General features: G+C 44.3%; 2 protein-coding genes across 2 annotated transcripts in view; one reads left to right on the forward strand and one right to left on the reverse strand.

Annotated features, from left to right (window-relative positions):
• Positions 1-19,797, reverse strand: part of LOC144888467 (uncharacterized) — a 790,732-nt gene that overhangs the window by 350,364 nt on the left and 420,571 nt on the right. The window lies entirely within an intron of this gene.
• Positions 1,065-19,797, forward strand: part of BRCA1 (BRCA1 DNA repair associated) — a 55,538-nt gene continuing 36,805 nt past the window's right edge. The window contains exons 1-7 of the mRNA XM_068131954.2: positions 1,065-1,168; positions 1,306-1,359; positions 8,342-8,416; positions 8,532-8,620; positions 8,762-8,877; positions 9,839-9,935; positions 15,748-15,808. Coding sequence (XP_067988055.2) covers positions 1,092-1,168; positions 1,306-1,359; positions 8,342-8,416; positions 8,532-8,620; positions 8,762-8,877; positions 9,839-9,935; positions 15,748-15,808 — 569 coding nt within the window. The 5' untranslated portion in view covers positions 1,065-1,091. The remainder of the gene's footprint in view (positions 1,169-1,305; positions 1,360-8,341; positions 8,417-8,531; positions 8,621-8,761; positions 8,878-9,838; positions 9,936-15,747; positions 15,809-19,797) is intronic.

A 19,797-nucleotide genomic window follows, 5' to 3' on the forward strand; every position in this document is an offset into this window, starting at 1 on the left:
CCCTGAATAACGTTCCCATATGTCAGTGGCATATATAGATTCCCTTTACAATAGCAAGTTACAGCTTTAATATCAAACAGGGAAATAGAACGTATTTACAAAATTTCCCATTTCTCCTCATTGTATGTAACTGGTTACACAGTGTACCAGTAAAGCTAAGCTTGACGTCTCAAAATACAGTAATCCAGATATCAAGTCCCCTCCCCAGAGGATAGGTTATTGTATTTGAGTCCATTTGTTTGTCCGCACAGAATAAATACGATTTTCTCTGCAACCGTTGGTCTGATTGACAGGAAAATTTCACCACAGGTGCTCCTCCTGTTGAATATTTTCATGTCACGTCATGTGGCACGTGGTACGGGCGCCATCTTGGAAAAATCGAAAAAAGTTGCACCTATTTATATCTCCGAAAGCGCTGCATAGAAAAAATTGAGCCATGGCTCATTGTAAAGAACTATCCATGGGGATTAACATGTTGCTGATGATGTCATAATTCGACAAGTACAAAACTTCATCCGATCAGAATGAAATTTATTGAGCATCCGTCATCTCGGGATAAATTGGTGGAGGGAAAAAAAATTAATGATGACGTCATCGGTCATGTGGTTCACCCGCCATATTTGCTTTACCGCAAAAGCCTTAAAAACCACTCAAAACACGTCCTGGCGAGGGTCTGCAATCTCTGATTGCTCTTTCTTCTTTATAATTGCAATGCTTATGAAACATATTAATTGAAAAGCTAAATTAAAAATGTTTATCAAATTGCTATCTGTATTGTTTTGTTAGTGTAACTAATCTGTTTTGTTCATCGTGAAGTGTAATTTTCCTGCAGAACTGAGATGAACATGTCGGGGATGTATATCAGACTTTGTCAGCTCGACCATACAATTATCCCCCTCAAATCGTTTGTAAAACGTTATGCGTTTTTTAAATCATTTAAGTCGTGCGGTTTTGTTTACAATTATACCCCTGTTATATCATCCTGATTTTGTAAATCAATTTTAACAAATGAACCGTGATCGCTTTGATGACGTCATTTTCGCGGGAAAATAAACTGCAGTTCTAGTCAGGGGCTTGGCTTGAGTGATACGATGGCGCATGAGCAGAGTATACATGGTGTGCGGCGAGTCCTCACGATGATGGAGCAAAGTCTTCAGTGTCCTGTGTGGTAAGAATAGGGTACCTCGATGTCTCCACACCGTGTCCCTCACACCAACGCAACGGCTATCCTTCATGAATATCCATGCTCCCGTTCCCAGAATGTGATTGTCGACTCGTAACCTCTCGTCCTACATTTTTTGGCAGTTTGGAGACTCTGAAGAATCCAGTGTCCACCAGGTGTAACCACCAGTTCTGCAGGTGATCAGAGACGTTTTAATTATTTCCAATCGATGGCCGATATATTTTTATCATCGTCGTTTTCTCTTGTACAGAAAAGTTTGTTTTCTCTTGTACAGAAAAGTTTGTTTTCTCTTGTACACTCTAAAGAAAAGTGTACAGTTGATATCACGATTTGAAACACGATGGAATAATATAATAATAGTTAATACTAATACTCGACTGCAAAGCCGCAATGAGCCGGCGAAGCCAAAGCCTCTTGCCACTATTTTACCCGTCACTATGGCATCAGTAGGTTAGGTAGTTGGTAGTAGGTTGGTGTAGTAGGTACCGTACCTGGTAAGACTTGGTAAAATTCAGACCTAAAATGACACCATTTGACCTAAAATTTGACCATTTGACACAAGAAAATTTGACTTTGAAATTTTGACCATTTGACCACAGGATTTGACCAAAATTTGACCACAAAATTTTGACCATTTGACCACAAGATTTGACCACAAGAAAATGACACCATTTGACCTAAAATGACACCATTTGACCTAAAATGACCATTTGACCTAAAATGACACCATTTGACCTAAAATGACACCATTTGACCTAAAATGACCATTTGACCTAAAATGACACCATTTGACCTAAAATGACACCATTTGACCTAAAATGACACCATTTGACCTAAGATTCAGACCTAAAATGACACCATTTGACCTAAAATGACCATTTGACCTAAAATGACACCATTTGACCTAAAATGACACCATTTGACCTAAGATTCAGACCTAAAATGACACCATTTGTCTAAAATGACACCATTTGCATTCTGGATGAGATTAAAATTTATAAAATTTCCTTCTTGATTAATTCGGTGAATTCCGTCTCAACTTCGGATATTTCCGGCCATGAAAAACTATCCCCTACAGCCGCGAGATTTCTAAAAAATAATTATTCGTCAATTTTAGAATATTTGACGCCGTTTTCAGCGTCCGAAACGCGTAATAAGCTTTTTAAAAATATTTTTTCAAATGCTCGAATCTCATTGGTTCCGGTGTTTGGTGACGATTTTCGTTGAAGATAACCAGGGCCCCGTGTGGGCCCGGGGAACGAGGTTGGTCTTAAAGTATTTTAATTACAAATTAGAGGTGCATAAGATTGTGAATCAAACAAAGACGGGTGAAACAAACTCCTATTGAACTTTTTCGCAATTTGTTATGCATACTTCCGCATCCAGCGGCCTCCATGGAGCGATTTGGTGCGTCAAAGCTTCGAAATTCTCAAGGGATTAAGCAAAATCTGGCTTTTCAACATAATACATACGCGTTCATTCACAACACCGGCTTCACCGGCTAAAATAAAATAAAAGGTCTTTAATTAAAAAAAATTAATAAAAGGTTTAAAGGAATATTTAATTTTTTTAATTTAAATTTAATAAAAGGTTTAAAGGAATAATAAAAGGTCTTTGTCCGAGGTCACAGAGTTCGATAGGTGCAGCTGTGCAGCGATTGGTGCAGCCGTTTGTGCAGCACCCGGGAAAACAACATCGTTACAATGAGAACAATGAACGGTATGCGAACTTGAATGTTATGCAGGAGTCCAAATCTGAGAATACTGGAGACCAAAGCTGAAATTGGGAAAACTAAATAGCCTATTTTACTCCTGGAGATCCCAGAATTACCCAAACAAAATATCGTTTCGATCGGTTGAGCCGTTTTTGCGGTACCTTCGAACAGACAGACAGACATTTGGTGAATTGTCGTAAGATAGGGGTATCAATGCTGCCATGTTACCATGACAACCAGCCAGGTGATCTGTGAATGTGATTGCAAAGGTAAACTACAGTAAGGTTGTGTCCCATTTGGCGGCCTCACTTCCTCGGCTCAAGGATGTTGTTGAAAGTTATTGGTGAAAATAATAACAATAATAGTAAATATGATTATCACAAGATATAGTGTAATGATAACACGTGACCTGAGTTTTTATCAGGATTTTGTGCTTGCGTTGTAGTTTTTATCTGACGTCATTGAGTGTTCGGTCCATTCTTAAAATACATCAATATCTAATAAGCTCAATCATGGGTCACATTGAATCATTGTGCCAATTTCAACATTATATTTTACCTTCCTTATCCTTGATGGCTTTGAGTTAATACAGCTCTGTACTCGACCATGGATCAATAACTACACACACACTCGCACTCACTCGGATCAATAACTACACACACACTCGCACTCACTCACTCACTCACTCACACACACTCACACACACTTGCACTCTCACACACTTGCAGTGACACACACCCGCACTCACTCGCACTTGCACTCACTCGCACTCACACACACTCACACACACACACACTCGCCCTCACACACTCACACACACACACACTCGCGCTCACACACACTCACCATCACACACAATCGCCATCACACACACTCACACTCACACACTCGCACTCACACACACTCGCACTCACACACTCGCACTCACACACACTCGCACTCACACACTCGCACTCGCCCTCACACACACTCGCCCTCACACACACTCGCCATCACATGCACTCACCCTCACACGCACTCGCACTCACTCACACGCACTCACACACACACTCGCACTCACTTGCACTCACACACACACACACACACACACACACACACACACACACACACACACACACAAACGCCCTCGTACACACTCGCCCTCGTACACACTCGCCCTCACACACACTCGCACTCACACACACTCGCACTCACACACACTCGCACTCACACACTCGCACTCACACACACTAACACTCACACACACACTCGCACTCTCACACACACACTCACACACACTCGCACTCACACACACACTCGCACTCACACACACACACTCGCACTCACACACACACTCGCACTCACACACACATTCACACTCACACACACACACTCGCACTCACACACACTCGCACTCGCACTCACTCGCACTCACACACACTCACACACACACTCGCACTCACACACACTCGCACTCACACACACTCACACACACTCACACTCGCACACACTCACACGCACTCGCACTCACACGCACTCACACACACACACACACTGGCACTCACACACACTCACACTCACACACACTCGCACTCACACTCACACTCACACACACTCGCACTCACACACACTCGCACTCACACACACTCACACACACTCACACACACTCGCACTCACACACTCACACTTGCACTCACTCACACTTGCACTCACACACTCGTACTCTCACACACACACTTGCACTCACACACACACACTCGCACTCACACACACTCGCACTCACACACACTCGCACTCGCACTCGCACTCACACACACTCACACTCGCACTCGCACTCACACACACACACTCGCACTCACACACACTCGCACTCACACACAATCGCACTCGCTCACACTCGCACTCACTCACACACTCACTCACACACACCCGCACTCACACACACTCGCACTCACACGCACTCACACACACACACACACACACACACACACCCACACTCACACACGCCCACACTCACACTCACACACACTCACACTCACACACACTCGCACTCACACACACTTGCACTCACACACACTCGCACTCACACACTCACACTTGCACTCACACACTCGTACTCTCACACACACACTTGCACTCACACACACACTCGCACTCACACACACTCACACTCGCACTCACACACGCACTCACTCGCACACGCACTCGCACTCGCACTCACACACAATCGCACTCGCTCACACTCGCACTCACTCACACACTCACTCACACACACCCACACTCACACACACCCGCACTCACACACTCGTACTCTCACACACACACTTGCACTCACACACACACTCGCACTCACACACACTCACATTCTCACACTCACACTCCCACTCTCACACTCTCGCTCTCATACATGGACTCACTTACACATGGACTCGCTCACAAATGCACACACACACACACACACACACACACACACACACACACACACACACACACACACACACACACTCACTCTCTCACTCTCACTCTCACTCTCACTCTCACACTCATGCACTCACACTGAAACACACTTGCACTCATGCACTCACACTGAAACACACTTGCACTCATGCACTCATGCACTCACACTGAAACACACTTGCACTCATGCACTCACACTGAAACACACTTGCACTCATGCACTCATGCACTCACACTGAAACACACTTGCACTCACATTTTCATTTACACACATTTGCACTCACACACACTTGCACTCACACACACACACTAATACACAGACACACAAGGAACTTTGGTGCAGGAGGAAGCCATTTGGCCCATAATTCTTGCGCTGCACCAAACTCAGTATCCATCCACACACAAGCTACCTATGAGTCCTACCAATATCCCCATACCCCTCCCTCTCCAATGTTTCCAAGTACCCATCTAATTCACATTTAAACCGATCCACCACCTGCACTGTCACTACCTTTTTGGAGAGACCATTCCATGCATTAACTGCTGTGCATAGAAAATAACAAGAATATGATGTGGAGGTGAGGGGGGGGGGGGGGGGGGGGGGACACAACAGGTGTGATCTGAGGAGGTGGTCAACAGACATCTTGAAGCCTTGGAAGGTGAATGAGATTTAACAGATTTAGGGAGTTGTTTCCAGGGGTGCGACAGAAGAGGAAGAGTTGAATGCAAGTGAGTAGTGAATGTGGATTTTGGAGGCATCAGCAGAAGTGAGTTACTGGCTGAGCACCCACGTGCGCCCAGGAGGAATATGGTGGGGACAGCATGGGAAGACCAGAGGAGCTGGAAGAATATGGAGAGGCTACCGACCTCTTTGCGGTGTGGGAGAAACTCCCTAGGATTCAGCTTCATCTTGGGGCATTCCGATGATTTTGAGGGCGTTGGTCTCCATGGTATCAAGATGTGCAAGGTGTGAAGCAGGGGAGCCAGCCCAAAGGGCGAGTGGTACTCCATCAACCTGCAGATGAAGGCCTGTATGTTGTTAGAAGTTTTGACTTGTCAAGGAAAGACTTACCACAAAGTAGTCCAGTTTGCGGTTGGCTTTGAAGGCCAACTTGTAAATGTGGTTTTCCTAAGAGAGACCATAGCTGGTGAGCTCCAAAAAGTTTGAGTGACGAACTTATTCAAGAGGATTGTTGAGGAAGTAGATGGGAGGGTTCGCCAAACGGTCCATGGGGAAGACTGAGTGAGAGTATGAGATTTGTCAGGGTTGAAATATATATTCTAAGTGTTGAACCAGTTCGTGATTCTATCAATGTCTGTAGAAAGAGAATATATTAGTGCCTGCCTATCTGATGTACAGTGCATTCCGAAAGTATTCAGACCCCTTCACTTTTTCCACATTTTGTTATGTTGCAGCCTTAAGCTGAAATCGTTTAAATTCATTTTCCCCCTCATCAATCTACACTCAATACCCCATAATGACAAAGAGAAAACAGGATTTCAGAAAGTTTTGCAAATTTTTTTAAAAGAAAAAACTGAAATATCACATTTGCATAAGTATTCAGACCCTTTGCTGTGACACTTGAAATTTAGATCAGGTGCCTCCCATTTCTCTTGATCATCTTTGAGATGTTTCTACACCTTTATTGGAGTCCACCTGTGGTAAATGCAATTGATTGGACATGATTTGGAAAGGCACACACCTGTCTATATAAGGTCTCACAGCTGACAATGCATATCAGAGCAAAAACCAAGCCATGAGGTCGAAGGAACTGCCTGCCGAGCTCAGAGACAGGATTGTGTCGAGGCACAGATCTGGGGAAGCCTACCAAAAAATCTCTGCTGCATTGAAGGTTCCCAAGAGCACAGTGGCCTCCATAATTCTTAAATGGAAGAAGTTTGGAACAACCAGGACTCTTCCTAGAGCTGGCCGCCCGGCCAAACTGAGCAATCGGGGGAGAAGAGCCTTGGTATTAGAGGTGACCAAGAACCCGATGGTCACTCTGGCTGAGCTCCAGAGATCATGTGTGGAGATGGGAGAAACTTCCAGAAGGACAACCATCACTGCAACACTCCACCGATCTGGGCTTTATGGCAGAGTGGCCAGACTGAAGCCAAACAGTTCAATCTTGGCTTCATCAGACCACAGAATCTTGTTTCTCACAGTCTGAGAGTCCTTTCGGTGCTTTTTTGCAAACTCCAAGCAGGCTTTCATGTGTCTTTCACTGAGGAGAGGCTTCCTCCTCTCCACAAAACATATAATAAGGGTAGCGGTAGACAAGATGGGGAGAGAAGGGGAAGCACAAACACAACATTTGAGAGCAGGGACATTGGGAGATCTGTGGGAGGGTGAGGGCTTGGGGGGGGGGGAGGCGTTGGAAGGGGGGTTGGAGGGGGAAGGATCTATTTTTGTTAAGAGATCTATTATTGCACCATTTTTTGTGTAATGATGTAAGTCGTTATTATTAACTGCCGATCTTGTCCAAGCATGCATCACGTTCTTCTGGCACATCCCTTTATTTGGGTAGTGTATAGGCAACAGACCGCTTCAATCACTCCCGAAAGAAATATAAAAAATAACCCGGGTTACGTAAAAGAACTCGGATTTGACAATCGTGGTTAAATAGCTTGGATACTGACAATTGCACTGGTCCATAGGCTGACATTATAGGCCTGAACCAATGCCGCCTATCGGCTCCAACCTTTCGACATTTGATGACGTGATCCTTTTAACAGTCGCTTCAGTTCTCTTACACTGAACGGAAAACTTTTAGGGAGGGCTTGATTGTGAACATGACACTTCCAAAAATGTCTTTTTTTTTTGGCTTACGATTGATCATAAGCTTCGGCTTCCAAAATGGTGGACGTATGAATTTTCCAGGTTACAATCATGGGTGACGTCAGAACAGCTATAACCAATGGGTATAGAGGGGACACTTGCTCCATTATATGTAGATTATTAGTCTTTTTTTTGTCATGGGGAGTAATGAAGACTGTTACTTTTGCAGACAATGCATGCTTCAGCTCTTGGGACATAACAGTGTGGCCCAGTGTCCACTCTGCAAGAAGGATGTGTCACGCAGGTAAGATCATGCAGAACTAGGTTTCCTCACAATCTTGTCGTTTGTAATTATTATTATTATTATTGTTTTTCCATTTGACACTAACACTGGTGCTCCGCCGTGCATTGTGTGAAAGGAGTTTGCAGCAGGATGGGATATTTCATGAACTCGTCAATGGTGTCCAGCAATTAATCACGGCATTCCAGAAGGACACGGGAGTACCTTGTATGTGAACTCATTTCACTCACTCTATCGGTCTTTGAACACCATTGGCCATATTAAACACGCAAAGCCCGATTACGATGCCTTTGTTTGCCTTCTGCCCCTCTACCTCCTCTCTTTCCATTGACACGTATCCACCATCAGATACACCAGTGAGAAACCCTCCAGAAACTCCCCAAGAAGAAGTCGGAAAATGGAAACTACGGCCAAGACCCAGAAACAACAGCATGAGACAAGAACCAGGAAAGCGGAAGTTGCAAGTGGGTGTAAAATTCTCCAACAAGGTGTATAGTATTGTAAAAGGGTTTTTAATTATATATTTTTTCTTTATGCAAAGTCAAGGCTCGTGCTGGAGTTAGAACACCGAACGGATCAGGAAGCAACAGAACAAAAGGAACAGTAGAAAGAGAGGGTGTTGGGGGAACACCAACAGCAGGGCTGAAGAATAAAATAGAGGAAGGCTTGGACAAATAAGGGATGTGGGGAGGAATGAGGGGTAGGGGATGATGCATGGGGTGGACAAGTTGGGGAAAGGGGTGGACAAGTTGGGGATGGATGTGACGATGAAGGAATGGTCTTGTGCAGGTGAAATTCTGCTAAGATGTTAATCCCTTTCCATATTTCCAGCTAGTCTTGCACATTCTTTCTTGTGGTGGGTACGTTCTCTAATGCCATTGGAAGAGAAGTCATGCTTTTGGCTCTGAAAATGTTTGACAAATGTTTGACAACCCCCACGACAGACTACTACCCATTCAGGTTATGTTTCTTTTTTAGGGCATTTATCATTATCTACTGGTGTTGTATCATTATCTACTGGTATCCCTGGTGTTGGGCTAGCGGCTAGGGTGCCGGCTTAGGATCCTAGGATCCTAGGATCCTGGGTTCGAATCTCGGTCGATCGCCGAATTAATGCCAGGGGGGTTGACTCAGCCTGTCATCCTTCCGAGGTCGGCAAATTGAGTACCAGTTCACTGGTAATTCCCTGTTTGTCGTTGAAGGCGGCAAAAAGGGTTGGCGTCAGGAAGGGCATCCGGCTGTAAAACATTGCTTCAAAAAGGGGACCAAAAAACAACAACTACCACGGTCCCCAAAAAGGCCAACCCCTGCTTTGCGGGGAAAAATGGCCTCTAAACGGTGGTTTTTATCATTATCTACTGCTTGTAATGTCTGCTTATTTCTTCCTCTTCCCAACCTGGCCATCCATCATCGTGGGCGTTTCAGAGCACGAGTTCCAGCTCTCCATGCAGTGGGGTCAGAATTGCAGCCCATCAGCAAAAGCGGATTTGTAGGAATGTGCCTGTGATGATTCACTTAGACGGTACATATTCTTAAGGCTCTCATCTTACTTCATCTTCTGTCACTCCTCTATCTCTTTGGCCCTCCTCTTTTCATATCTCCTGCCTCTTTTGCTCAACTCACCCACACCCCATATTTCTTCATCAACATTTGAAGTAGGTGAATAATTGTACCTCTTTTTCTCATTCCTGTTTTCTTTGAAACAAAACAATGGGGTTCCTGTAAAAGTGGAAATTTTTGCGATGAGAGACATGAAAACATGTTCACGCGTTTTTTATTTCGGGGAGCGGGCATAAGACATGTGACGATCTCAGCGATGTTAACAATGGTGCTCCGTCGCAAAAACCCCAGCGAACACTTACATAAGGAGAAAATAACTTGCAGTGTTATCAAAACTGAAGATCAACAGGCATCAAAACACACTTTATTACCTCTGTCACCAAAGGTGGTTATGTTTTCACCCGTGTCTGACTGACTGACTCTATCTGTCTGTCTGTCTGTCTGCTTGTCTGTGAGCAGGATATCTCCAAAAGTTGAATGGAATTTGACGAAAATTGCTGGACGGGTTGGGTGCCTGACAAGGACGAATTGATTCAGTTTTTTTTTTTTTTTTTTTTTTTTTTTTTTGTGTACAAGATCGAGGCTCGTGAAAGAGCGAACATTAATCACACAGAAAGACAAACCGACACATAAAACATATAACATCGGGAGCGGTAGAGAAGATGGGGAGAGAGGGGGAAGGACACAAACACAACATTTGAGAGCAGGGACCGAGAGACATGGAGAGATCTGAGAGAGGGCGAGGGCTTTGGGGGGGGGGGGGGCGTGGGAACGGGGCGGTGGGAGAGGTATAAAACATATGGACACTGCCAGGACTTCCAGGAAAGAAGTTGGAATTTCAAACAAGGTGGATCTGGGGTGAATTAGCGGGGGTAGAAAATATCAAGGTTTTGGATGGGGGAAGATAAGAGATGGTGGTGAACAGCTGTTTTAAAGACCTGGAGGGAGGAGTGGGATTGAAGGGAGTGAGGGAGTTTGTTCCAGAGGCGGGAGAAAAGAGGAATGAAAGAGTGAAGGTGAGCAGAGAGCCGAGATTTCGGCAGTTTAACCATCAGAGGGTTGCTGGCAGATCTTGTGCGACCTGTAGGAATATTTGGGGGACAGAGCACAGAGAGAGCTGGGGGTGCAAGGCCGGAGAGGAGTCGGTAGAAGACAGAAAGACCACCTACCTGCCTGCGGTGAGTGAGTGAAAGGCCCTCAGAGATAGCTTCATCGCGGGAGATTCCAATAATTCTGAAAGCTTTGGTTTCAACAGCGTGAAGCCGAGCTAGGTGTGAGGCAGGAGCACCGGCCCATAGGGGAGAACAGTATTCCATTGAGCTGCGGATGAAAGCCTTGTATGTGGTGAGGAGCTCAGGTGTGCCGAGGAAGGACTTCGCACGACGGAGGATGCCCAGTCGGCGACTGGCTTTGGAGGCCAGCTTGGAAATGTGGTTTTCCCAAGAAAGATCATGGCAGATAGTGAGACCCAAAATCTTGAGCGACAGAACTTCTTGGAGAGGATTGTTGAGAAAGTAGATGGGAGGGTTGTCCAGTCGATCTTTTCGGAGAGACATAGTAAGAGTGTGAGATTTGTCAGGATTGAAAGACATGTTCCACTTGTTTGACCAGTCTGTGATTTTGTCCAGGTCTTCAGAGAGTGAGGAGGCAGCAGACTGCCGATCTGAGGGAAGAGGAATGGAGCGGCAGAGAGTGGAGTCATCAGCAAAGAGATAGAGAGGATTTTCGAGAGAGTCAGAGAGATCATTGATGAAGACCAGAAAAAGCACGGGGCCCAGAACACTGTCTTGGGGAACTCCAGCCTGAACAGCTCTTGGCCCTCCTCTTTTCATATCTCCTGCCTCTTGTTTTGGTGAAGATCCGGATCCAGATACAATAATGTTTTAATTTCTGAGTAATTATTCACCATTGAGAGATGGGGCTAAAAACGATATACAGTCGTGGCCAAAAATATTGGCACCCTTGCACTTTTATCAAATAAATCACAATTTTCTCGAAAACAAGATGAAATTGACAAAAGTGTTTGGTCTCCGCAATTCTTTATTTCACTGTTAATATTACAGAACCTTTGTTTTGGATTCAGAACTTAATATATCTTTTTAAATCAGGAAATATAAATGGCATTGACAAAATTATTGACATCCAAATGGCATTGACAAAATTATTGACACCCAAATGGCATTGACAAAGACTTAATATTTGGTTGCACAGTCTTTGGACAAAATAACTGCAGTCAAGCACTTCTGATAGCCATGAAGGAGCTTCCTACACCTCGCTACTGGCAGTTTGGCCCACTCTTTTTGTGCAAACTGCTCCAGTTCTCCCAGATTTTAATGGTGCCTTCTCCCAACTGCTGTTTTCAGATCTCCCCACAGGTGTTCAATGGGATTTGGATCTGGACTCATTGCTGGACACTTCAGAACAGTCCAGCGTTTTGTCTTGAACCATTCCTGGGTGCTTTTTGAAGTGTGTTTGGGATCATTGTCCTGCTGCAATACCCATGACCTTTGACAGAGACCCAGCTTTCTGATAGTGGGTTGAACATTGCTCTCCAAAATGCCTTGGTAATCTCCTGATTTCATGATGCCATGCACACATTCAAGGGACCAAGTGCCAGAGGCAGCACAGCAACCACATAACACCACTGAACCTCCTCCATGTTTGACTGTAGGGAAGGTGTTATTTTCTTTGAAGGCTTCATTTTGTTTTCTGTAAACATAGAGATGATGTGCTTTACCAAAAGCTCTAATTTGGTCTCATCTGTCCACAGGACCTTCTCCCAGAAGGGTTTTGGCTTGTTCAGGTGTGTTTTCGCAAACTCCAGTCAGGCTTTCTTATGTCCCTCTCTCAGCAGTGGGGTCCTCCTGGGTCTCCTACCATAGAACCCCCTTTCATTGAGTTGGCGACGGATGGTGCGAGTTGAAACTGTCGTACCTTGTGTCTGAAGGTCAGCTTGAATCTGTTTGGCAGTTGATCGAGGTGCTTTCTCCACCACTCGAACAATCCTTCTCTGCAATCATCGATCAAGTTTTCTCTTGCGGCCACGTCCAGGGAGGTTGGCTACAGTGCCAAAGGGCCTCAAACTTCCTGATAATATTGTGTATGGTGGACACAGGAACATCAAGGTCTCTGGAGATGGACTTGTAGCCTTGAGACTGTCCATGCTTGGCTACAATCTTGTGTCTGACCTCCTCAGACAAATCCTCTGGTTTTCTTTCTTTTCTCCATGTTCATTGCGGTACACACTGTGACACAAAACAGCAGAATGACTCCTTTTCTCTGTTCAAACTGGTTGAATGAGTGATCACCCCTCAGCCCAAATTGGGCTCAGGGGTATTGTCGTCCAGGCATTCATCAACTTTTGGTTTCTGTCAATTTCAAGGAGAACGGCTTGTCCGATTAAATTCATTTTTGCTGTGTGTTGGGGTTGAGTAGAGGAAGGTTCCTTTCGAAAATGGGCGCGCTGCGATTTTCAATATGGCTGCCAAGGCACCCATCCGGGTGTTCGTCAACTTTTGGTTTCTGTCAATTTCGAGCAGAACGGCTTGTCCGATTAAATCCATTTTTGCAGTGTGTGTTGGTGTTGCGTAGAGAAAGGTTCCTTTCGAAAATGGGCGCGCTGCGATTTTCAATATGGCCACGACGGTAGCCATCTTGAAATTGGTTTCCGTCAATTTCGAGTAGAACGGCTTGTCCGATTAAATCCATTTTTGCAATGTGTGTTGGGGTTGAGTAGAGGAAGATTCCTTTCGAAAATGGGCACGCTGCGATTTTCAATATGGCCGCCACGGCACCCATCCGGGTGTCCGTCAACTTTTGGATTCCGTCAATTTCGAGCAGAATGGCTTGTCCGATTAAATCCATTTTTGCAGTGCGTTTTGGGGTTTGGTAGAGAAAGGTTCCTTTCGAAAATGGGCGCGCTGCGATTTTCAATATGGCCACCACGGTAACCATCTTGAAATTGGTTTCCGTCAATTTCGAGCAGAACGGCTTGTCCGATTAAATCCATTTTTGCAGTGTGTGTTAGGGTTGAGTAGAGGAAGGTTCCTTTCGAAAATGGGCGTGCTGCAATTTTCAATATGGCCGCCACGGCAGCCATCTTGAAATTGGTTTGCACCATGTATGGGCTGAGGTTAGGGTGGTGTTGGCTGTTGGTGTTGGCTGGTGTTGGCTTAGCGGTTAGGGTGCCGGCTTGGGATCGTAGGATCCTGGGTTCGAATCCCGGTCGATCGCTGAATTAACGCTAGGGGGTTGACTCAGCCTGTCATCCTTCCGAGGTCGGCAAATTGAGTACCAGCTTGCTGGGATGAATGATCCCGGTGTGTACCCCGGTTTAGAATAGGTACACCGTATCCCTGCGCATCGTAAGAGCGTGACCAAGGGCTGGCGTCAGGAAGGGCATCCGGCCATAAAAACATTGCCTCAAACAGGGAACCATGATTGTCATGGGGCCCGCAAGGCTAACCCCCGCTCTAGCGGGGAAAATGGCCTTAAAACGATCATTCATTCATTCATTCATTCATGCATGGGCTGAGGGGTTACGCCCGCTTTGCGGTGCTATTTTTTTTATATTGCAGGCACCTGCCACTCACCACACTTGAGTTCAATTCCAAAGTAAAGGTAAATCACCTGCTTGAAATCTAATTATTTCTAACAACTTCTAAAAGGACCCAATAATATTGTCCTGGCCGTTTTAGGATTTCTGTGTGGAGCAAGCTAAGATTTAGTAATTTTTTTCAGGTTTTTTGTTTTGTTCCAGTGCAAACCAAAGAAATACATATGTGGATACCAAAATAATTTTTAATTTCAACAATTTTCTGTAAGAAATGGTGCATTATTTGAAAAAAGTGCAAGGGTGCCAATATTTTTGGTCACGACTGTAGAGCACAATATCGCAAAAAGTTGTAGACTGATTCGGATGAAACTTGGAGGATGAGTTAGGTAGGTGACGAGATCAATCCCATTAGATTTTGGTTAAGGTCCGGATGCAGATTTGGCCTATCAGTGGAATATATAACATAAACTATTCAGCCTGGTACAGAACCAATGAAATTTGGATTGCAAAATGCGATGGAAAGGAGCAGTAAAGCACATAAAATCAATAGTTAATTGAATGCAGAGATTAGTAAATTAATGGTCTCCTGTAGCAATGGATATTTTTATTCTCCGGCCTTGGAATCGTTGCCTCCACAAGATCATACGGACTTTTGTCCGTACCAGCTTTCAATATTTCCTCGTTAGTGGCACGAAGGTGAATCGATTCAAGGTGAATCAAGTCGGCGGTGAATCAAGTCCTGCTTTAACCAAGCTTGCAGGTTCAGGGAAATATTGAAGTTCATCCATTTTTGAAATCCAATTCCAATAACGGAGCATATTTTACGTTGAATTGTGGACAGTGAAGTACAGAACTAGTTGCAAACCACGTAGACCTATGCTACAAGTGCTGGTCAAGCACGTTGCTTGCTACTCACTATGGCACGATTGACAACTGTAGGTGTACGGCACGATTATTTATTTTTGCGATCTGAAACTGTAATATATCTAAAAAAGGCAAATATATTCACGCGCAGTTAAATATGCGCTTGTCAGTTGTAGCGTGAAAATTGATGTAGCGCAGAAACTTCCACGTTTACAGTATTCACCATGACGTTTGTTACAATCTTATGCTTTGTTTAGATTTGTTCAAACTGTGGAATTCTTTTATTGTTTGCATGAATTGCTCCTCTCTTTGTTGGGCCTACATCCTTATCGTGTTCTCCATGTCATTCTCCCAGCATCTGATTCATCCTGTGAAATGACAGAGCAGAACTACTTGCTGAACAATGTCAGCACAAGGTTTGTTAAATTTAAGAAAAAGAAACAAGTGTGCCAATGGCCTCGAGATTTAACTTTTTTTTATTATAAAGTTCTTATTTCTTAGAAATGTGGCATCACAGAAACAATGCTTTCTCTGTGTTTCAAAAACCATGCTCATCAATCTATCCTAGTGGCCTTTTTTCATGGAAGAGCTGAATGATAGAAGCCTTCATTCAGCTCTTGAGGTTCACACATCAATGATGGAGTATAGGGAAGAGATAGGCAAGAGAATAAGGAAGAAACTACATGCATAATTAGTCAGGACATGTATGGACAGGGCAAGGTAGCAGAGAGGAATCGATACGCAAATGACTTGTACGAGGTTGGACAAAGTTCCAGGACTGATTTTTTTTTTTCTCTCGACAGGTGGTAGCATTGGCTTGGTTTTGTAATTTTACGTGCATAGTAATCTTCCTTTCAGTGCTGTGTTAGCCATTGTATCGATTGGTTGGTTGTGTTTTGTAGCCGTACTGGAATTTTGTTAAAATTGTAAGTGTTCCAATCGTGTTCTGAAGATGAACGACAAATATATGGATCAGAGAATCGTCATCAAGTTTTTGGTGAAACTAAATGAAAGTGGCACGGACATTTTCAACAAGTTGAAGCTGGTGTATGGGGAAGATGCAATGTCAACATCAGGTGTGTTTGAGTGGGCCAAGATGTTTGCGGAAGGGAGAATAGACGTGCATGATGTGTGGTCGGGACACCCATCGATTGCCAAAACAGACGAAAATGTCGAAAGGGTGAAAATGTTGGTTCGATCCGACCGCGTCCAAAACTCCAATGAAAGGAACTCATTTTGCATCAATAGAAGAGATCCAGAGAGCCATGAATAATGCGCTAAATGGCCTTTCAGACGACGACTTCCAAGGCTGCTTTGAAGCATGGCAGCGATGTTGGCAAGTGCGTATAGACTCCCGGGGAGATTACTTTGAAGGCGACCATGAAACATAATTGATACGTTTACAATAAAATTTTCCATTACTTTAATCCTGGAACTTTACTGTCGAACTTTGTCTGTTGGCAGAAAGGGCTAACAAATAGGGTAGACCTGGAAAAGAGTGCAGAACTATAGGTGGATGGAGAGGACAATCAGAGGGAATATAAAAGGTTATGAATAGCTATAGGGAATGTTAAGAGATGGCGATACCTGGCCATTTTGATAGAGTGAAGACAACAACAACAACAGGCTTTTTAAGGCCATTTTCCCTGCAAGAGCGGGGGTTAGCCTTGCGGTCCCCATGACAATCTTCTCCATTTTGCCCTATTTTCTGCATCTCCCCTTGTTAACCCCCTTGCCCGCATTTCTTCTTCCACCATCTTTAGCCAAGTCTTTAGCCAAGAGTGAAGGAAAGAAAATTAATGGACCAGCTCAGGGAGGTGATTGCAGATTTGAGAGAAGAGGTGGATAAAACAATGCAAATGAGTAGTTACCCTTGCCAGAGGAGAGGGTATTGCATTGCTACGCCTCTGGAAAAATGGAGGTTATTCATTTACCAGTAAGAGCCCTGCCAATAAGTCAGTTTGTCTGTTTGTTTGTCCGCACAGAATAAATATGGTTTTCTCTGCAACCGTTGGTCCGATTAACAGGAAATTTTTACTATAGGTGCACCTCCTCTGGTATAATTTTTTTAATGTTAATTATGACGTCATCGGTCACGGTATGGGCGCCATCTTGGAAAAACTTAAAAACTTTGCACCCCTATATCTCCGAAAGCGCTGCATAGACAAAATTGAGACATGGCTCATTGTAAAGAACGCTGCATGGGGAATAACATGGTAATGATGATGATGTCATAGGTGCCTCCATTATGACCATAATTCGACAAGTACAAATTTTCATCCGATCAGAATGAAATTTCTTGAGCGTCATCTGTGGATAAATTGCTGGAGAAAAAAAATAATAATGATGACGTCATCGGTAATGTGGTTCAGCGGCCATATTTGTTTTAACACAAAAGACTTAAAAAACACTAAAACACGTCCTGGCGAGGGTCTGCAATCTCTGATTGCTCTTTCTTGTTATCTTTGATTTGGGAAGGTTAACAAGGTATGATTTGCTAACGATTGTGACTTGGTTGGGGTAAAAAGAGCCAAATATAAAATTCTGATGGAGTAGGTGGGACAAGGCTAGATATGTGGTGGAAGGCCTCTCAGCCACCAACTCACTTGTGGTGAGAGTTGTTGGCGTTGCCCTCATAACATTGAATGTAGTTTTATAATGATAAAATTTCATTCCTGCAGGTGCTTGTTAATTATTTTTTTGTGTGTACTGTAAATGATCGAGGTTTGTGGAAGAGATCAGAATGGAAGGGAACAAATTGGGAAGGGGAAACACCAACAGCAGTGTACAAGTGACAGTGAGATCAAGGGAGAGGGGGAAGGACACATTTGGGTGAACAGGCTGTGCACGAGCTGAATGAAACAGCAAGAAGAAGAAGAAGAGGAAGGAGAAAGTGGTGATAAAGCAGAAAAGGTACAAACCAACCGACAACTAATGAACGAAAAGAGTAGAGGGAGGGGGGATTACAATAACCTGGAAAAGGGGAGTGCTTGGGAATGGGGTCGTTTGGGGTAGAAGAGGCCATGAGTAAGTTCTAGATCAGGGATGACCTGAGGTAGTGGGGAACAACTATTGTGAAGCCCTGGAGAGAAGAATGGGATTGTACAGAATGGGGTTCCACAGGTGAGAGAAAAGAGGAACAAAAATGAGTAGAGGTGAGCAGTGAGTCTGGATGTTGGTAGTTTTAACAACAGGATTACTGACAGACCATGTGCACCCTACACAAACATTGGAGGGACAGAGCCGAGAGAGGGCAGAGGGCTTAAGACCAAAAAGGAGGCAATATAATACAGAGAGGCCACTAGCCTGTCTGCAATGTGGGAGTAACAGGTCTAAACACTCCTTCTTTGTGGGAGATCCCAATGATTTTGAGGGCCTTGCTTTCCACGGCATCAAGAAGGACAAGGTGTGAGGCTTAGTGGTGCCAGCCCGAAGGGGAGAGCAATATTCCATCAAACTGCAAATTAAGGCCTTGTAGGTTATCAAAAGTTTAGATTGGCCATGGAAAGAGGGCACAACAAAGGATGTCCAGTTGGTGGCTAGCTTTGGAGGCCATCTTGGATATATGATTGTAGTGGCCCATACGCATCACAGTGTTGTGGTATTCACGACAAGTCATGAACATTTTCCATGGTGAAGAACCGATCCTGGACAGGTTGTCACTTGATTGCAGGGTGCGGAATTTTTTTCTGAGTAGCCGTGTGAGTCAAACTCACACCCATGAGAATAACACAAGGACACTTTATCCACTCGACCAAGCGTCTTGTATTAAGAAAAGAAAATACCACAAGATTTGACTTAAATCTAAGATGGATAATTTTTTCATTGCCATAGTCGTTACCTTTAACAATACCGTATTTCACTTTCACATCGTCACTTGTCACTGAAAATGGGGGATGAGAAACCATCCTTTCGATCCACTTTGTCACTTCACCTGAATAATTGTTTTGCCATATAACTAGGATAATGCTGATGTATCGACATAGTCAGGTATTCGATTTTTGTCCCCCGTCGCACCGCGGAGCGAAAGGGGGACTATTGTTTTCCCGTCCGTCCGTCCGTGCGTGTGGGCGTGCGTGCGTGCTTAAGCGAAGGACCGCATTCAAATTTGGTGTGTGGTGCAACCCACGTCAAAATCCAAGATGGCCACCACCATGTATGTCTGATGCCATGTTTGTCTGCACCTTGTGAGCTGAATATCTTGAAAAATAAGCGAAGTACCAACTTCTAATCTGGTGTGTGGGTGTATCTAGGCATAAGGAAGAACGCTATTGAAAATTGGGTCGCCACGTCAAAATCCAAGATGGCCACCGCCATGTATGTCTGAACCTTGTGAGATGAATATCTTGAAAAACAAGCATGCTGAGTATTGCGCTGCAATACATGTCCCCTACCAAAGTTCAAA

The sequence above is a fragment of the Myxine glutinosa genome, chromosome 12 (assembly GCF_964187855.1).
Source record: "Myxine glutinosa chromosome 12, kmMyxGlut1.1, whole genome shotgun sequence".
NCBI classification, from domain to species: domain Eukaryota; kingdom Metazoa; phylum Chordata; class Myxini; order Myxiniformes; family Myxinidae; genus Myxine; species Myxine glutinosa.